Source organism: Pongo abelii, chromosome 11 (genome assembly GCF_028885655.2).
Source record: "Pongo abelii isolate AG06213 chromosome 11, NHGRI_mPonAbe1-v2.0_pri, whole genome shotgun sequence".
NCBI lineage: Eukaryota > Metazoa > Chordata > Mammalia > Primates > Hominidae > Pongo > Pongo abelii.
Genome location: NC_071996.2, coordinates 79,893,806 through 79,914,714, shown reverse-complemented (window position 1 = coordinate 79,914,714; position 20,909 = coordinate 79,893,806). Strand labels below are relative to the sequence as shown.

At 42.0% G+C, this 20,909-nt stretch overlaps 1 protein-coding gene across 4 annotated transcripts in view; it reads left to right on the top strand.

Moving 5' to 3' along the window:
• Nucleotides 1–9,097: 9,097 nt before the first annotated feature.
• NFE2L2 (NFE2 like bZIP transcription factor 2) overlaps nt 9,098–20,909 on the top strand; it is a 35,331-nt gene continuing 23,519 nt past the window's right edge. For 2 of the 4 annotated variants that reach the window (XM_063712453.1, XM_063712452.1), the window contains exon 1: nt 11,352–20,425. Coding sequence is in view for 1 of the 4 variants with exons in the window: in XM_009237853.4 (XP_009236128.2) it covers nt 10,124–10,168 (45 nt within the window). In the remaining 3 variants the exon portion in view is untranslated. Of the gene's footprint in view, nt 10,169–11,269; nt 11,298–11,351; nt 20,426–20,909 lie in introns of those variants that run through there. The other 2 variants (XM_009237853.4, XM_009237855.4) reach the window with 2 other exon arrangements.

Sequence of the window (20,909 nt, the reverse complement as noted above, 5' to 3'; positions counted from 1 at the left end):
AATGTAGGCTAGAGAAATTGTAATTTGTATTAATTACATGATTGTCATTTGTTAAAACCTCAGCTGCTTCACAGATAATTTCTTAGAGAAAAGTATACTATGACAGTAAACACAATGTGTTTCTGAGGTTCATAAGACCGTGAAATGATACCGGGTAACTGTTGGTTTCCATCATTACAATATTGTACATTAAAATGATAAACATATAAGTGAAGTTACTTCTATTTCAATTGTATTTCTTTACATTTTATCGTCAAACCTTCCTATAGTCTTATCTTTTGTTCATTTGAACTGCTTTGCTATACATCTTTTGACTATCCATATCGTCTATTATATCTTTAAAGATACCATAATATTTTTATACTATATTATTATGTTTTTAAAAGATACTTAATCTTTCTTCTTTTAGCCACATTGGTGTGACTCTCCTCCTAACACACTCTTTCCACATAAGCCTTCTGAAAAACAAGGCATTCACTTGTAGTGAATGATCAGTGCATAGCTCGCTTAGAGCAGGGTACACATTTTTGAAATTATGAAGGTGAGCTGTAGTAAAAGAGATAATTTGAGTTGAATATGATAATTTGATAGAATCTGGTACTGATTGTCAGCTTTGAAGACCTTGGGCCACAGAATCAGACTACAAAATCTTAGAGTGGTATTCTTCCAATGAGCCACTAGCAATCAGAGAGAGGTTTCTGGGGGCCCTCGTACTTTCTGTTTTATGTATTTACAGATTTGGATCGAGAGCAGACGGTTAGTAAGCCTTAATCAAGAAAGAAAAAAACAAATACATGGAAATCTTAAATTGAATTCCAACATGAAAATTATGGCACAGTTTATACAGCTTTATGATATTCCAGTTGCATAAAATTATACTTCACCCTTCAAATAATGACATACAATTAAATGAGGTCTATGGCAAATACTATCATATAGAACATGATCCCTACAATGTTTAATTATTCACAAAGCATTGGGAGGTGTCTTGGGGCCTAGCTCAGTGAAAAAAGCAAAGGTTTTGAAACAGCCAAATCTAGAATTTCACATGAGCTCTTCCATGGAATCTTGGCCAAGTTACTGAATCAGATTGAACTCGGCTTTATCACCTATAAAATGGTTATTGCTAGTATTAGTAATGACACATATAAAGTGTTTGGAAGGAGAGCTTTGTACATAATGCTCAACAAACTCAAGTTTTACCTGAGGCACTTCACACAGTACACAACAGTGTTCTTAAATTAAACTGAATTGATTATAAGGAGATCAGGTGTTCATATTATCTAATCTTCCAACTGGAGTGGACAATTGAAAAGATGTATTTCTTGCTAATACAGTACTTACTTTCCCAGGAGGCTAGACTGGGCAAACTTTAGCAAGAAATATCTCCATATATAGTGTACAAAAAAATCTCCCTCTAGCTTATGAATCCGTATTGTCACAAAACATCTATTTATTCAGTGTTTAGAGCTTTTTTAAAAATAAAAAAAAAAAACTACAGTGACCTTATTAGGATAGATAATAGATATTTTAACCAATTTGATTTAAATTGTTAATAGTGTCATCTAGGAATTTAAGGGGAGAACAGTCAAGAAAAAGAAAGAAACAGGTAATAGTTGTTGCATCTCAATGCAGTTCAGAAAACATGAGTAGGTCCACCAGCGCGTGGTAGCAGAGGAAATTCTGAGGCACCAGTTGAAAGTAAAAGCTTGGTATTTTATAGTTTCCTTTTGTAAGAACTCAAGTTTGTGTTGAGTTGCATATTTTATATTTTCTGGAATCTTTGTGTCATTTTATCAATAGTTAGTAATATTGTTTCACCATAACTCCTCTTCGATTGTGTAACCAGCAAAGTTTCTAGCAATAAAGCATATTTTAGGGATACATACCTTCCTCTCAGTCAATGTATAGAAAATATTACATTATGTATTAAAACCTCAGTGCCATGACAAGATAGTCAACATCTTTAGTCATCAGGAAAATACAAATTATAACTACAATTGTGTGTGTGTACTTATCAAATTGTGTACTTTATATATATGTAATTTATTTTATATCAATTAGACCTCATTAAAGCTGTTTTTAAAATATTATGTGAATTTTGCAGAAAATGAAAAGAGAAACCCCTGACCTCAGCTATCTGGTTGGCTACATTAACTGCCTGCCTCTTTTGCATCATCAGCTACTTCCTGGCTATGGGCAAGTGTGATGTTTTATTACTGGACTGTAAGGACCTTCAGAGTAGAATCCATGTTTAACTCAACTGAGTCTCCCCTCAAACTCTCTCACTAAGTATGCAACCGTTGTTTTTTAAATGAAACATAAATTGCTTGGATAGTTTTTGGTGAAACATTTCAGAAAACATTTCTACCCAAATTCCCTAATGAACCTTTACGATTTTTTGAACTATGCATGGGAGGCAGCATATCTTCATGCTTAAGAACTTTAAAGTCAGTGACTTGTTCAGCTACTTACTAACCGCTTGACCATACATAAAATTATCTCGCCTCTCCAGGCCTCAGTTTCCTCATTTCCAAAGTGGGACAGTAAAGGACCTGTCTTGGATTTTCTGAGAGGATTAAATGATATAACCCATATAAAGTACATGGGCCATATTTAGCACTCAATAAATACTTGTTGTTTTTGTTGTGTTGTTATTGCTTTCCATATCCCTAATATGTTGTAGAGAAATAAAGAATCTAAAAATTGGGGTTATTATGCATAGTAAGCATACAAGAACTGTTAGCATGGAAAAAGGCAAGTGAATTCATACATTCACCATTACAAATTTTTGAAAGTTTATGAACTCCAAAGACTGAAATATTCCATCTTTCATCAGGAGAAAGAAAACGTGATGAACAAGTTACCTGAATCTTACAGGAGGGATAGCTCTAAACTGACATTAAAGTTACCTGCTTGTTAGGCTTTTTAGAATCACACAATTAGAGAAATTTAATTTATTGGAAGAAGCAGAAGGGTTTTAACATCTTATAGTCTTCTCAGTACATTTTGATTCTTGCTCTTAGACCTTTTCATTAAATAAGAAAAATTAAAAACCTGCCGGTAGGTAGAGAGGCTAAAGTTGCAAACAGCCCATTTACTTTCTCCCTACCCTTCACACTGAAGTTCTTAAATGCAGAAATCCTGTTCTCCTATTTGTTTGCAAGTTTTCTCTCTAGTGAAAAATACTTCATCATTTTGTCCTTGGGGAATTAATTAAACAGAATGTGGAAAAATGTAATCTTTAGGGAGTTTTGCTTGTGAGTACTCTCAGTAAATACAGCACAAGCCAAGAGACTCTACAGAGACCTGACCTAGAGTAGACGAAGCCTGGGCCATTGTCGGATAATCATTTCCTTGAGGTTTGAGCTAGTCACTTAATTGTTTTGTCACCTCTGATTTTTGTAATATTGGGCCTAATTGCATCTCCCTTATTTGTAGGGAGTGTTTATAAAATATGTACAATAATTATTACCATTAATAAACTGGATTATTAATCCCCTCCAAAAATAATGTGCTAACATGTCAAAATTTACACCTTATCTTTTAGGTCTGGCCCAGTACTAATTTGCCTTTAAAAGTCCAAGTTGGCCGGGCGCCGTGGCTCACGCCTGTAATCCCAACACTTTGGGAAGCTGAGGCAGGTGGATCACCTGAGGTCAGGAGTTGGAGACCAGCCTGGCCAACATGGTGAAACCCCGTCTCTGCTAAAAAATACAAAAATTAACTGGCATGATGGTTCGTGCCTGTAATCCCAGCTACTGGGGGGCTGAGGCACGTGTGTCGCTTGAACCTGGGAGGTGGAGGTTGCAGTGAACCGAGATCATGCCACTGCACTCCAGCCTGGGCAACAGAGTGAGACTCGGTATCAAAAAAAAAAAAAAAAAAAAAATTCCAAATCAATTTGTTGTATGTGAAGAACATAATACCATGAGTCAGGAAATGTTATTCTATTTCTGGTTCTGCCAGTAGTTACCTCTGTGGTCATTAGTAACCACTTCACTCTTCAGTTGCCTCAAATGTAAAAGTAGGAGTTTGGACTATATCAAGGAAGAAACATACCTGATATGTGTCACCACTCATAATTCTGTGCCCATGGCAGACATTGTTAATCAATCATTGAACTTTTTCTACCAAATTGGGAAGCTGTTTTTGAATACTTTTCAGCAAAACACCGTAGGCAGCCACTACCAATGTATCAGAATTGGCAATCAAAGTGAAATTTACTTCCCATCTCCGGGCCAGAAGATGTCTAAGGTTTTTTTTTTAATTCTAATATTACTCAAAGGGCAAAATGAGAGTCCATGGAATAGAAAGTGTCAGGAGACAATTATGTTGGCAAATCTCATTTCCCTTTTTTATTTTCCAGCCTCCAAGAATGTTACAGATTATTTGTAAGGTCTGTTTATGAGGATGCTCTGCTCTTCCATTCATTGTAGTCTGTTTTTTGTTTGTTCAAAGTGGAAATAGTTTAATTGTTTTTATCTCTTAATTCTAAAAATGCTTTCTGTAAAGATTTGAATAATACAGAAAAATACAAAGACGGAAATGAAAATTATCTGATATTCTACTCCCATTATTAATATTTGAGAAATGGCCTTGAAGACATAGCTCTAGGCATAATGTTTTTCTGTATTTTATTTTCTCCACAAAGCAATGTTATGTTTGGGCTACTTTGCATATTACTGAGAGGCTGCAGTTCTTAATCTCTATTCATAAAATTTTGTCTTTGGTAACTCCTGTTCTGCTGAGTTAAACTTTGCAAATATAGCAGTAAATTGGAAGAGAAAGGATCTTTAGAACCTTACAAGAACTACACTTAAAGATGTGGTAAAATTCTCCAGGCTCCACTCAGATAAATACAAAATGGAAAGATTTACAAAGCTTGCGGTTAAAATTCAATTTGAAAATAAAACAGATCCAGTGGCATGGGAGAAAAGCAAGCGTTCTTTCCTTACTCCCACACCCTACTCCCACCATTTTTCTTCTTCTTATAAAAGTAATGTATGCTGGCCAGTCACAATGGCTCATGCCTGTAATCCCAGCACTTGGGGAGGCTGAGGCAGGAGGACTGCTTGAGGCCAAGAGTTTGAGACCAGCCTGGGCAACATAGTGAGACTACCCCCTCTACAAAAAATTTTAAAACTAGCTGGGCATGGTGGTGCACGCTTGTCATCCCAGCTACTCAGGAGGCTGAAGTGGGAAGATTACTTGATCCCAGGAGGTCTAGGCTGCAATAAGCCATGATAGCACCACTGCATTCCAGCCTGGGTAACAGAGCAAGAGCTTGTCTCAAAAAAAAAAAAAAAAAAAAAGTAATGTATGTTTATTTATTTAGAACAATGCAAACATGGAAAAATGAGAAAAAAAGTCATCAGTCTCCATCTAGTCAAAATAATTACGGTTAACATTTTGGAGTATACGCATTCTGTCTTTTTTTTTCTGTGCATATATATTTATATAGGTATCAACACATAAAATTCAAAGGACTCTTTTAAACATTTTTCTCTTTACTCACTGCATTGCTGTTGCTGCAGGATACTTTTTCTCTTACGAGCAGGAAACTACACAAGTTAAAACTGGCTTTGGAGATGTACAGTTCATTGTACCAGTAGTTTGCACAGTGAGGTATACACCCCAGGGAACCAAGGATGTGGGTGTGTTTTGAAATTAATACACCAAATATTTTGAACACTGCTGTACTGGAGTTTGTTATTTATTTATTTATTTATTTTTCGAGACGGAGTTTCACTCTTGTTGCCCAGGCTGGAGTACAATGGCGCGATCTCGGCTCACTGCAACCTCCGCCTCCCAGATTCAAGCAATTCTCCTGCCTCAGCCTCCTGAGTAGCTAGGATTACAGGCATGCACCACCATGCCAAGCTAATTTTGTATTTTTAGTAGAGACAGGGTTTCTCCACGTTGGTCAGGCTGATCTCAAACTCCCGACCTCAAGTGATCCGCCCACCTTGGCCTCCCTGGGATTATAGGTGTGAGCCACCGCGCCTGGCCTATACTGGAGTTTAGTTTATCCACTGCGCAGGTTGCTCCTCAAGTTCAAACTCCCTAAGCAGATATTCAGCGAGTATCTTACATAACTGGCACAAATGAGGTCATATCAAGGTCAGAACCTCTGTATGCATTTATCCCTCCATCTACTTCATTGATAAAATGTCTGTGTTTGTGAAGTGTATTTTGATAAGGAGACTATCTCTCCATCGTCTAATAAAATGAAACCGATGCATGGTGTGATGAGGTTTTTATACTTTGTATGTAGCAACAAAGATATGTTATGGGAAAGACAGCTTCCTCATTCCCAGGGAAGTCATTTTCTTCTGAGAGTCTGAGTTTTATTAAATCACCAAGTACCATCTCCCTGTTTGTGCTCCCAATGCTGGTTAACAAACCAAAAGCAGCCCAGGGGAAACCCTGCCTTTGATAGTCACCATACATACAGTATGCTGTTTTGGTTATCAATTGCTGTGAAACAAACCACCCCCAAATTTAATAGCTGAAAGCGATTTATTATAATTTCTCACAGTTCTTGGTGTTGACTTAGCTTAGCCAGGGAGTCTTCTGCCGGTCTTGCTTACAGTCTCCTGTATGTGACTGTAGTCATGTAGCAGCTGGAGCTGGAGTTCTCTGGGGGCTTGACTAGGTGGGCTCAAAGGTCCAAGATGGTTTCTTCATTTACATGTCTGGTGTGTTGGTTCACATAGCCTCTCTCTCTCCATTTAGAGTTTCATCTTCCATGACTTTCCCCATGGCCTCTCTTTCCATCAAGGTAGTCAAACCTCTTAGGATGATGGCTGACTTCCAAGAATATAAAATTAAAAGTTGTCAGGGCTTTTTCAAGCTTAGGTTAAAACCTGGCATGTCACTTCTGGCCTCTTTCCATACCTTAAAGCAAGTTGCAGGGCCAGCCATGCTTGTTTCAATATGAGGGGACTAGACAAATGCCTCAATATCAGGAGGGGTGGTTTACTGGGTGCCATCTTTGGAAGCTTTCTATACTTTACGCTGGACAAAGTAGAATTTCAACAACAATTCTAAAAGATTATGAATATTTTCTGGCTCAAACATGGAGAACAATTGAGAGGAAGTGACCGAGAGAGGAAGAAGCCTCAAAGTGATGGAAGATTTTGAAACAATCGGTACTTTCTTGTGCCTCGCAACTTGGCAGACTGGAGCACAAAGGAGGTGGAACTAATGGATCGATGCATCACCATTATCCAGACTTCTTGTACCCAGAAGACTTACTTGATGATACTTTTTTTTTTTTTTTTAGACAGAGTCTCACTCTGTCGCCAGGCTGGAGTGCAGTGGCGTGATCTTGGCTCACTGCAACCTCCGCCTCCTGGGTTCAAGCAATTCTCCTGCCTCAGCCTCCCCAAGTAGCTGGGACTACAGGCGCACACCACCACAACCAGCTAATTTTTGTATTGTTTAGTAGAGACGGTTTCACCACGTTGGCCAGGATGGTTTTGATCTCTTGACCTCGTGATCCGCCAGCCTCGGCCTCCCAAAGTGCTGGGATTATAGGCGTGAGCCAGAGCACCTGGCCGATGATGCTTATTTTTTATGAGAAATCTGGAGCAAGGTATCACAATTGACACATCTCAAGCATGCAGGGAAGGCTGTCTTCCCAAAGACAGCAAATAATTCAGGCATCAGTGAAAAGGTACAAGAGTCAATAGAACATAAAACGAATTGGAGGGTATTTTTCCCAAATAGTAGCTAGGAGAGCCTGGCAGTAAAAAAGGATCCCATGGCAGCAAGATAGGAGAGAAAAACCAGCACCTCCTCTTTCTTGTTCTTTCTTGCTCCTCCAGAGCTTCTCAACATGCATTATCTGTGCCCTCCTAACACAATAGGCAGGTTTGGAGGGCAAAGCAAGGGCTCAGGCTCTCATATGAAGACAATCACATTCCAGAGTCTGCCAAGACTGGGCACCTCCTTGACATGGGTGGTCTTGAGAATGGGGTTCCCTTTATTTGGCTAAACCAAATGCCAAACAGCTTTTCCTTAGTGTTTGTTTTTCTTAAACATGTTCAAACTCTTATCATATTGCTCCCCTCCCTTTGAAAATATGTACTCTGCAGGTGCCTGAAATAACATACTCTCAGCAAATGGCAGCATTGGAAAAGTGAAGGTTATTTCATTCGGTCTAAACTCAATGGAAATTTTGTGGCTTAACAAGGAAACACCAAATACTTCATAAACTCCTTTAGAGCAGTAACCATGTCATATGACTCTGGTATCTCCTACCTACTAGGCTCATTGTCTACCTTCTCTGATGTCGTAATTTTAATAAGTAACTTGAATTGTTAACAATTTACTCTTGTCTTTTTCTTGGACTCAGAAATGTTATTTTATTATTATGTCTCTGCATCTTTCATGTGAGGTCCTTTGCAAACAGTTTTCTCCTAACTTGTTTTCATTGTGCAGATCATGTTGCAGGGTTTTCACATAACAGCAAAGGAATTAATAGGAGTTGAAGAAGCCTGCTTCAATTACAAGTAATTAATTTAGGCTTCACTTATCTCAAGAAATATCTGAATATACAAATTTACACATAAATCCTGGGAGTGTCAAATTATGCAACCTAGAGAAAGTAAGCTCTGCAGCTTTTTGGGCGTTGATCGCTATAGTCAGGGGTGTGTGTGTGGTTTTTGAATGAAATAGCAAAACCACTGCCAGTATTATCTACTTCACCTGGTTTTGAATAATTCCAGGAAGCTAGAAACTGAAAACCAGTCTTGTTATAGAGTTAGAAAGATTGTAAATGCAGAAGAGGAAGAAAAAAACAAAACCAAACCATTTATGTATCCTCTTTGAACCCTTATAAGAGTTCACAATATTCCTGGTTTCAAATACTTGAAGTTTTCTCTGGGCAATGATTAATTTTTAAATAATTGTTTTTAATGTAAGACATAAAACATACGCACTGCAGATTTAAAGCATACTTGGAAGTAACAAGGAGAAAGATAAAAATCGTTGATTCCACAGCATTTAATATATTGGTAACTATCCTTCAATTTTTTTTCTAGGCACGTTTTTATAAAATGAGCCAATACTATACAAACGTTTTTGTAACTTCTACTTTTAATTTGTACTATTTTGTGAGTAACGTGAAAAAGAAATTTGTAAAGATTAAACGATTACAGCATGTTGTGGTATTACACACTGTTGAACGGCGCCATCTGTGGCGTGGTGAATGTGCTTTGGTGGGAAGAGGTTCTCTTGGGGTTCCCGTTTTTCTCCCAGCTCTGGGTGGGCAATACTGACCACTCTCCGACCTAAAGGGACTTCTCCGTTTGCCTTTGACGACCTGAGCTTAGGAGAATGGAGACACGTGGGAGTTCAGAGGAGGGCGTTCAGGGTGACTGCGAACACGAGCTGCCGGCGCTGTCCACATCTCCCCTGGGCAGGGCCCACTGGCCCCAGCCCGGGAGGGGAGCAAGGGCGGGAGGGCAGTTGGCAGTGGCACGGTCTGGGTCCAAACTTTTAGCCCCCCCACGCCGGCTGGCGCCATTCTCGGGCGGTAAAGTGAGATAAAAGCAGGGCAAGGTTCTGCAACTCCGAATCAGGGAGGCGCAGCTCCTACACCAACGCCTTTCCGGGGCTCCGGGTGTGTTTGTTCCAACTGTTTAAACTGTTTCAAAGCGTCCGAACTCCAGCGACCTTCGCAAACAACTCTTTATCTCGCGGGCGAGAGCGCTGCCCTTATTTGCGGGGGAGGGCAAACTGAACGCCGGCACCGGGGCGCTAACGGAGACCTCCTCTAGGTTCCCCGCCTGCTGGGACCCCAGCTGGCAGTCCCTTCCCGCCCCCGGACCGCGAGCTTCTTGCGTCAGCCCCGGCGCGGGTGGGGCATTTTCGGAAGCTCAGCCCGCGCGGCCAGCGGGGGAAGGAAGGGCTCGGACTCTTGCCCCGCCCTTGTGGGGCGGGAGGCGGAGCGGGGCAGGGGCCCGCCGGCGTGTCGCCGATTACCGAGTGCCGGGGAGCCCGGAGAAGCCGCCGCCGCCGCCGCCGCCACCAGAGCCGCCCTGTCCGCGCCGCGCCTCGGCAGCCGGAACAGGGCCGCCGTCGGGGATCCCCAACACACGGTCCACAGCTCATCATGATGGACTTGGAGCTGCCGCCGCCGGGACTCCCGTCCCAGCAGGTGCTGCCTCAGCCCTCTGGGCCCTGCGGTGGTGCCGGGACGGGGGCGGGGGAGCTAGGGAACCGCGGCCTGGGAGGGACAGCCGCAGCCGGCTTCCCCCACGTCTGGCCAGAGCCAGGACCGCGGCGCTGGCTGGAGCCGCCGCGCCTGCGCCGGGGCAGGGCGGGGAGGGGCAGCGGGGACGCGGCCGGGTGATCCGACTGACGACGAGCCCGAGGGCTAACGGGTGAGAAGTTGCGGGAAGGTCTGGGGACTCAGCCCGCGCGTGTGGGCCTTGGGGGAGAATCCAGCCGCGTCCCCGGTCCCCAGAGCTGGGACTCCGGAGCCCCTAAGTTTGAGCGGCCCGGTGGCCGGCGGGGCAAGAGGCGGCGGACGCTGGCCGCCTGAGCCGGCGCGGCCCGGCCCTTCCGGGGCTGCGCGGCTCCCCCGCCTCGGTGCCGGCAAAAATGTGCCTAGTCACGGGGCCGCTCTCGGGGGAACTGAGGTCGCCTTCGGGCTGGGACCCGGAGCCCCTTCGCCGCGCCCCAAGACCTCCTTGTGTGCGGGCTGCGGCGCGCTCACCCCGCTGGGCCGTTTGTGGGCGCTGCTTTGCGAAGTCATCCATCTGCCGGATCACTCTCTGGCAGCCTTGAGCTCTCTTGAAAGCCCAGCCCCAGGACGAGGGAGGAGCGCCTGAAGTGCCCAGCGGGCTCAGAAGCCCCGACGTGTGGCGGCTGAGCCGGGCCCCGCGCACTTTCTTGGCCGGGGAGGGGTTCGGGCCCGGGCACCCGGAGTTGTCCCCTCGTAACGCCGCAGGAAAGTGCGGGCGAGGGCAGTGGACTCTGAGGCCGGAGTCGGCGGCACCCGGGGCTTCTAGTTCGGACGCGGTGCCCCCTGGTGGCGCGCACCGCGCGCGTGGCCTTGGCTTCCGTGACAGCGGTCGGTTGGCCGTCACAGCAGCCCTCGGTTGGCCCTTTCCTGCTTTATAGCGTGCAAACCTCGCCGCGCCAGGGCCAAGGGACAAGTTGGAGCTGTTGATCTGTTGCGCAATTGTTATTTTCCCCAGAGCGGCTTTGTCTTTGGATTTAGCGTTTCAGAATTGCAATTCCAAAATGTGTAAGACGGGATATTCTCTTCTGTGCTGTCAAGGGTAAGAGCTGCGAGTGTAGATTAGAATCTCTATGGCTTTTAGTCTGTTAGTAATTTTTTGCTTTCAGCTATTATTTCTCCCCTGAGTACTTTATTTATTTTTCCTTTTCAGTTGAGAATTTGCCTCAATTTCTTAACATGTTCCCCCTCTTCTGCAGGGGCAGAGAGTGGAACGCTTGCGTTTCAAAATACTTGCTAATTTCTGTAAATTGTTGTAAAAGTGAAAAGAAGTTTCTGCTCATCCTTTGTAGAAACTTTAAAAGTAGATATTTATATTTCTAACTTCTTTTGTAAATGAATTTTAGGAAAAAAATTGGAATTCAAGGAAATGTGTACGTGATGTACGGTAAATACGTTTATGCTGTTAAATGTAAAGCTTTCGGTTAATTCCAAAGATCTATTGTAAAGTTTTAAGTTATGGACAATGTATTAATTGTGCTTTTTTTCCCCCTTTAAAGTTGTTTGTCTTGAACTTTTCCCCAATCTTCATTGGGATTGTATTCTTCTGGTTCCAACTAGTGAAGAAGTAAATTGTACTTTCCGATTTATTTAATAGCTGCCGTTCAAGAGTTATCTATAGGAATGCTTGTTTGACTGAAGGATATATGATAAAAATGAACTTTAGTTTTTCTAATTTCCGGAATTGTCTACAGCCCTCTATTATTTTTGAATTTTTCTTTCTTTGCTGTGTAATATAACATTGCATATACAAAAATGCGTGAAACATATGTACCGCATTAAGTGTGTATTTTCCATTTACGTTTGATAAAAATAACTGCCTTTCTACCTTTGTGATCAGACATCGATTTGCATATTTGAAAACAGAAAAAGAACAAGAAAATTTAGAATCGATTTTGTTTATGATTCATATTAGATTGTTGTCATCCATAAAGATTTGAACAGAGTCAAACATTTTCTTTACCTTTTGTCAAAAAAACTCTCCAGGTGTGAAGTGGTAGTAGGATATAGTTTTTCACCTTCTGTGCAGAGGATGTGTTGATAAACAGGGCAGTAAGAAGAGCCTTAGATTCAGTATCTCCATTAGGTGGAAGGAACCATCCATTACTCTTTTCAAGGGTGTCTTGGAGAGATAAAGCACTTTCCTAGATGAGGGATGAAGTTGATATTGAAATAGACCGATGAGATTATTTTTAAGTCAAACAAAAGAAAAATAGGACAGGCCTCTCATCTCCTGAATGAATGTTAAGCAAAGAACAACTTGACTTTTTAGATATGGGAAAAATCTCTTGAGAGGTTGTGGAAGCAGCATGTAGGAGGATAAATGCATAACTCACATCAGTCTTTTACGCATTAAAAATAACGGGCCATTTTGAAATCTTTCTTTCTTGCCCTGGGTTCTTATAAGCAATGTTGGGGGGAAAACCGACTCTGTCTTTAGGATTACCAGGAAAAGCTGAAAGCCAAATGCATCATTTTTCTTAATATTTGTTTTTATTGAGGATAAATCATGTTTAACAAAGCTGCATGAAAAAAAGGAACCCAACAAGTGCATTTTCTTTTCTGGGAATTTCCTCTGTCCTGACTGAAGACATTTAAAGGGGGTTTTGTGTCAATATTTCCTCCTTAACTGGTCCTCGAGCCTGGGTTAACTTTTCAGTATGCAGGAAGAATTTGGCACTAAGATAATAACAGATAAGTTACTGGGCACATCCCTGGGTGCCAGACATAATTGCTTCACATGCATAATTTTACAGTAACCTCACGGGAAATATTATTATCCCTGGTTTCCAGGTTGGGAAAACCAGGCATAATAGTTAGGTTAGGAAAGGTTAGGAGAGAGGCATAGGGAAAGGCCAAGACCTGCTAAGGTGACCAAACTATTTGAGTGGCCAAGGTAGCATTCAAACAGGTTTGATTCCTGGGGGCTTCTAATCACCACTTCCAGACTGTACCAAAACTCCTTAAACTCTAAATAGGAAGAAAAGCTCACACTTCAAAAAGTGGGTAAGTTGAGATTTGCCTATTCTGGGGGCAGGAGAGGCCGGAATATAAAAGATTAATGTCTGCAGCTTTTCCATTTAGCAAGACATTTAATCACTGTATGTGATGTGAGGAGGTGGACCTTGTTAAATACAGGGAGAGTGAATACAATCCATCAATGGAATTACCCACTGTGGTCCTTTTAAGGAAGACACAGAGGACTCGGTGGGTTCAATTTAGAGAGGCAGGACTGTTTTTTGTTTTTTTTTTGAGATGGAATCTTGTTCCGTTGCCCAGGCTGGAATGCAATGGCCTGATCTTGGCTCACTGCAACCTCCACTTCCCGGGTTCAAGTGATTCTCCTGCTTCAGCCTCCCGAGTAGCTGGGATTATAGGCACCCACTGCCTGGCTAATTTTTGTATTTTTAGTAGAGATGGGGTTTTACCATGTTGGCCAGGCTGGGCTGGTCTCGAACTCCTGACCTCAGTTGATCCACCCGCCTCGGCCTCCTAAAGTGTTGGGATTACAGGTGTGAGCCACTGCGCCAGTCTGTTTCTTAATATAATAATAGTTTTAAAAATTTCTGGGGTTTTGGCAATGTCCAAGATTCTGCCTCACATTTTTCAGAAACTGTTTGCCTTTTTTCTTAATTAAATCTCTTAGCTACTGGAGTCTTTGCCTTTGTTTGCCTTGCTACTTGGTACATTTCTTCTGTTCCATTGGCTCTTTTTGTTTTGAAGTAGTGCTCAAAAGTAAGTTTGGTAGTAAGAATATGGTGAAGAGTGTGACAGACAGGGTTAAACCAGGTTGAAGGAAAGAGAGCAGAATGGGGAAAATTTGAGTTGGAAACAGCTAGCAGAAAGCTGATGGTGCAAATTCAACCCTAATCTCATGTTTTGGCACTTCTGAACTATAGCAGTCATAAGGGCTCAACTCTTACCTAGTTGAGGCTTACTTGGGTCTTTGAGAATAGTACATCTCAAAATTAAACACTTTCTTAGTCCTTATTGTTAAGTTGTTTTTGGAATTATTGTCTTATTTGTCTGAATTAAGTGTGCTGCAGGACTTATAGGATCTGATGGATGATTTGCCTAAAAGTTGGTCCAGGTCAGCCTCAGGGCATTTAAGTGCTTGGTCCAACCACTTTCTGAAAGTTGACTGAAATATGTTGCACACCAGGGTAGAGGAGGACAAGTTTACTAGATGTCATTTTTAACCTGCTTGTCTTTATCTCTGACTGTAGAAATGTATATTCATTATAAGTTTGCCACAAATAGAGAATAGAGTTTATTCTTTGATCATCTAATTTCTAGGAGCTATTGAAATTTCACTGCTACCTGCTTTTAAATAAGCATCAACAAACATTTATTAAAAGGGTTTTAAGTTATACGCCAAGATTTATTCAATTGCTAATGGTATGTTTTCTGTAAATGAAAGCAAAAATATGTTCAAGTGTATAATATTAAATATTAACATTCAGAAACTGTTGGAGAAATACAGATGGCTTTTTTTTTTTTTTTTTTTTTTTTGAGACAGTCTTGCTCTGTTGCCCAGGCTGGAATGCAGTGGCGTGATCTCTGCTCACTGCAAGCTCCACCTCCCAGGTTCACGCCATTCTCCTGCCTCAGCCTCCCGAGTAGCTGGGACTACAGGTGCCCGCCACCACGCCTGGCTAATTTTTTGTATTTTTAGTAGAGACAGGGTTTCACTGTGTTAGCCAGGATGATCTTGATCTCCTGACCTCATGATCCGCCCGCCTCAGCCTCCCAAAGTGCTGGGATTACAGGCTTAAGCCACTGCGCCTGGCCTAGATGGCTTTCTTATACCAGACTATACCCCAGACATGAAAACAAGACTGTTAAACAAAATCCTGTGCTACCTAAAGTTTGAGCCTTCTGTGTGTCAGCTTCTGCCGTAATAAATAACTCTTAACTATGACTATTAAGTATATTAAGAACTTTGAGTAGGGGAGGCATGTTTAATCATTTGTTTTTATGGCATATGTACTATAATACCTGTGTGTTGCAAATCCTGGTATTTAAAAGTCTTTTTGTGTATTTGAGCATGTAAGTTTATTTGGTCCAAACTGTTGGTACTAGTAAAAACAAGTCCAGGGCATAAGTAGGACTTACAGCACCAAGTTCGTCTTTCTTTTTTTTTTGTGACAGAGTCTCACTCGGTCACCCAGGCTGGAGTGCATTGGTACAATCTGGGCTCACTGCAACCTCCACCTACCGAGTTCAAGCGATTCTGCTGCCTCAGCCTCCCAAGTAGCTGGGATTACAAGTGTGTGCCACCACGCCCGGTTAATTTTTATGTTTTTAGTAGAGATGGAGTTTCACTCTGTTGGCCAGGTTGGTCTCAAACTCCCGACCTCAGGTGATCTGCCCACCTTGGCCTCCGAAAGTGCTGGGATTATAGGCGTGAGCCACTGCACCTGGCCTCCAAGTCCATCTTTCAAAGGCCCTGTTGATAATTGACTCTTGAGAGTCATTACAGTCCATCAACAGCCTGTATTCTGAATATTTTTTTTTAATTCTAAGACAATGCTAAATAGCCATTCCAAATAAGGTTAGAACTGAGACTTTAGGGCCTGTATTATCAGATGTACACTGACAAGCTCTGAACTCTGTTGTTTTTTCAAATCAGAGAAGAAAAATGAGTAAGAAAAGAAAAATATGGATCACTTTGGCTTTGATGCCTCCTCTGAGTTTATAGTTTTTACCTTCTGTATTACTTAGATGATCCTCTCTAATGGCATTTTAAATCTCTCTTGATACTTGTCTTACTTATGTATCTGTTTTTTTCTCTATGATAGATAGAATTTATAGATATATATGTATTTTAAAGTAAGATACAATTTACATACCATACAATTTACCCATTTAATCTAATTCAGGGTTATGCAATCCTATGAATTTAGTAGTTTATTCATAGAGTTATGCAACCATCACTGTAATCAATTTTCAACACCCTCAAAAGAAACCCCATATCCATTAGCAGTCACTTCCCATTTCCCCTCAACTCTCCTGGCCCCTGGTAACTACTCAGTTATTTTCTGTACCTATGAATTTGCCTATTCTGGACATATCATGTAAATGGAATAGCATGTAAATGGAATCATACAGTATCCTTCTGTTGCCGGCTTCTTTCACAGCAATATGTTTTCAAGGTTTAAAAATGTTGCAACATATATCAATAGCATCATTCCTTTTTATGGCTGCATACTATTCCACTGTATGGCTATACCACATTTTATTTATCCAGTTGATGATCATTTGAATTGTTTCCACTTTTTATATTTCTGTTTGTTTCTTACAGCAGTGGTTCTCAAACTGTTGTATATTAGACTCACCATCAGTATTTTAAAAACTAATGCCCAGGCCCTATCCCTCATGAAATCAAAATCTCTGGGGTTGGGGCCCAGGCATCACTATTTTTTAAAGGTTCTGAGGAGATTCTAATGAGCAGTCAGGTTTGAGAGCCAGTGCCCTAGGGCAGCAGTCCACAGCCTTTTTAGCACCAGGGACTAGGTTTGTGGAAGACAGTTTTTCTATAGAAGGAGGTAGAGGATGGTTTCAGGATGAAACTGTTCCACCTCAGGTCATCAGGCATTAGATTGTCCTAAGGAGCTGGCAACCTACATCCCTTGCATGCTCAGTTTACAACAGGGTTCCAGCTTCTCTGATAAACTAATCCTGCTGCTAATCTGACAGGAGGTGGAGCTCAGGTGGGAATGCTGGCCTACTGCTCACCTCCTCCTGTGCGGCCTGGTTCCTAACAGGCCACTGACCCATCCGCAGCCAGCAGGTGGGGACCCCTGCCCTAGGGGACCCACCTCAGTGCTTAGTATCCATTGAAGTATATAGTGATCTAGAAAATCTGGTTAGGATGTCTTATTTAAATCATGAAAGCAAGTGCTTTTGTCTTTGATCACTGCCCTTCACAGCCTTACAGTTTTAACACCTACATTCAGGAACTGTGTTTCAAAGTGCCTGGCGAGTGTTTGAAACTCACTAAATATATATAACCTGGGCTCATTAAACCCCTCCAGAAGATTTGGGTAGCTTTGTTATGAAAGGGCTTCCCTGAAGTGGGTCAGCAGGATTGTTCTCTGTTTTTTCAGGAATGTGGCCTGTGATAAGTTGCAATCTAGATTATTTGGAAATAGCACTGAGAGAAGCCAGTGAGGAAAGAATGCTCAGAAGCTTGGGATAGGTGTTGGACATCCTGGAGGCCAGGACGAAACACTGTCTTACTCTAGGAAGCTGTGTTCCTGGGCCTCATTATCTTCCTCCGTTAAAAACAAAAGACTTAAATCTCTACAGCAACTTTTAGCAACTTCATTTTTTGGTTCTCTGTATCTGCCTGATAAAGTCCCACTTTATAGTGGCTCCCAATTATATTTACCTGAATGGCTTTTGGGTTGACATATTTGGAAACTGGGGCTAACTTCCAAACTGTTGGCAACTTGTGTGTGGGTGTGCGTGCCACAGCATAGCAGTCTCACTTGAGAGACTTGATGGTGTGGTGGTTGGGGGGCTTCTGAAGCTGGCTTAGCCCCAGCCCTATACACCCACTCCACAGATGGTGGGAACAAGCCCAGAAGAGAGTGGGTAACTCTGTCCACTGTGGCCTCCACAGCCAAGGTTGCCAGGCAGAGCTCGCAAGGCCCAATTCCAGTCTTGTCTTTGACCGCTGCCCCTTTGTGTGGAGGGGTGTATTTAGCCACCTTTCTGGAAGCATGCTTTTCTAATTCTAGTCATCAGTAGTTTGTTGCTTTAAGATTTTGAAAATGGTATCTTGTTATTTTACTTGTTCTTAGGAGTTTCGTATTGAATGATGTACATAATGTGATTCAAGTACCTCAAAACAGAAGGACTTCAGTTAAGATTTAGGCTGTATGCAACGTACACTTCTTGCATTTTCTCATTCAATGTCCTTTCCTTTTTTTTTTTTTTTTTTTTTTTTGCAAGAATGTAGCTGACATTCAGAGTAGATTAGTACCTTCAATGTCTGTGTGAAAGAAATGACCTTAATATGAGGACAATATTGACTGTGTATTTAGGGGGCCCACTGATAAGGTGTATCGAATTTTGCTTTATTTCATACCTGACAATCTCTTATCTGCTCTGCTTCCGCATAAAATTATAATACTGCACATGGATGTAAAACCCAACCTATTCCTTGCCTAAGGGACTAGAATAGAGGGAAGAATGACTATAGTTCTTTGTTGCCTTTTGTGAAGGTAACGGGCACAGAGGTTTGATGCATGATGGAATTATATACCTCTTCTTGAGGTGTTTGAGGGCTGACTAAAGACCTGTACTTTTTTTTTGGTTTGTTTTGCAGTACTGGGGCCAGGGAGCCTTGCTGTTGCGTCTAGAGAGTGTTGAAGAACCATGAATATTTCGCAAAAAGAAAATAATTTTTTTAACCATTAAAATTCCTGGTAGTGACTTCCTCTGGCAAGTAAAAAACTCTCATTTTCCTTAAAAAATGAGAGTTTTTTACTTGCAATAGGAAAACTTGCCAATTTTTCAAGTTATTTTTATTCTTGATGATTCTCAATGAGACATAATTAAAATATACATAGAAAAAACAATCCTAGTCCAGGTGCAGTGGCTCACACCTGTAATCCCAACACTTTGGGAAGTTGAGGTGGGAGGATCACTACAGACCAGGAGTTTGAGATAAGCCTGGGCAACATATTGAGACGTTGTCTCCTCAAAAAATTAAAAAAATTAGCCGGATCCGGTGGTGCACACCTGCAGTTGTAGCTACTTGGGAGGCTAAGGTGGAAGAATGGCTTGAGCCCAGGAGTTTGAAGGTGCAGTGAGCCATGATCATGCCACTGTACTCCAGCCTAGGCAACAGAGTAAGATCCTGTCTCAATAAAAAAAAGAAAAATCAACCCTAGTGGACTGGAACAGGGCTGGTTTACTTTGTATCAGCTGCAGTGCCCCCACTCACCAACCCACATGTTCTTCTCCTGCAGGGTCCTGCTGGTTCCCAAGCAGAGACCAGGACCAAGAATGAGAATCATCCTGTGGGTGCAGGTTGTATTTTACCCTCCAGAGACAGCACTTCACCCTCTGTTAGAAACTTCATTACCACATTGCCTTTTGGTGAAATCCTTAGGGCAGTGACTTCCAAACTGTGATCCAGGGGCCACCCTTGGTGGGAGGATCAGGAAGGAGGGGGAATGCATCTTAAGAAAAGTTGGGGGAACCTCATATCTCTTCTCATTGATCCTGAGAAGTAAAGTCTTTCCTCCTCAGAGAGATGTGGGTAGACATGACTCGCCTAGATATAAACTCATTCGTCTCCCTCCCTTCTACCTCTGCAGGACTCTTGGAAGTCTGGGGCCCCGGGAGCATGCGGCTCTTGCTCTGTGCTACAGGTTTCCAAAGTTCACTTGATAACAGTACAATTGTGCTGTAAATTGTGCAATAATGGAGATTGAGGAAACAATTAGTCTTTCATCTTCATTCATGTTACCAGCTCACTTCCTATGGTGTGAAAAGAACCAGACTTTGGAGTTAGGAGACATCTGAATACAGACAGAACTGGCAAGATTATAGGGAAGAAAAGGGAAAAGAAATGAACATTTTCAAAGAGGTTAAGCCATTTGGCCAGGACAAGACTGCTTGCAGGTAGCAGAACTGGGATTTTGACTGTCCATAATCCCTTCTGCTTGTTTTACTCCTTCCCTCTCTTCTTTCTTTTTTCGTTGTCTAATGACCTACAGACATTCTGTCAGCTGCTAAAGAATGAGGGACTCCTTTATAAAGATTGATAGGACAGTGCCGCTACTCAAGGAGTTCCTTCCATGTGGACCAGTGGGGGCGCTGTTGACGCATGGGCTGGACTTCTCTTTGAAGCGGAGTCCTGTTCCACGGATCTTTGTGACAAGCAGAAAGTGCCCCACTACACCTCCATACAATTCCTAATGCTCCTGGGTGATACAACCGCCCCAGTGGAACCACGGTGGTGCATGGACTTCTAGAGACCATTTGAAGCCAGGACATTGCTGCTTGTTCTTAGGAAATCTCAGAATATTACTTTCTTGTTTTTTGTAGGGAAGCCTGCCATCTCCCCAGGTGGCAGCTTGTTTATACCTTTTATCCTAACCTGAAGCAGGTGATGGGACAGAGGTCATGGAATATAATGAAAGTGCCACAAAGGTAGAGTCTGGGTATATTTTATTTACTCAGGTAGAGTGGCTTGTCCAGATCCCTTCACGCAGAGCAACATTTGATATGGTAATTGTTACTGCTGAAGTTTGCCATTTCTCAGACCTACGGCTGCAAGGAATTGGTAACAAAAGGATAAACTAAACATTGTTACTATTTTAATTTTCAAGGAGATGAAGTTAAAATCATATATGTCATATCTCTCTGGGGCTTAGCCACCTTTTCTGCTGGGCACTTTTTGAAGAAGTCTGAATACTGAGGTAGGAGAGTAAAGGGGGGAAAGTAAGTTTGCCCACTTCTCATCCTTTTTCTGACCATCAGCCTGAAGGAAGTAACTAGAATCCGCTAAGAAAATTCACTTAATCAGCAGTTAATTGATTGATTGTTATATTGTCCACATTGCAAAATTCTTTAAAGGATATTTGAAGATATTATCACATTTATTCTCTTACAATCTATTTTATTATTTGAAGGG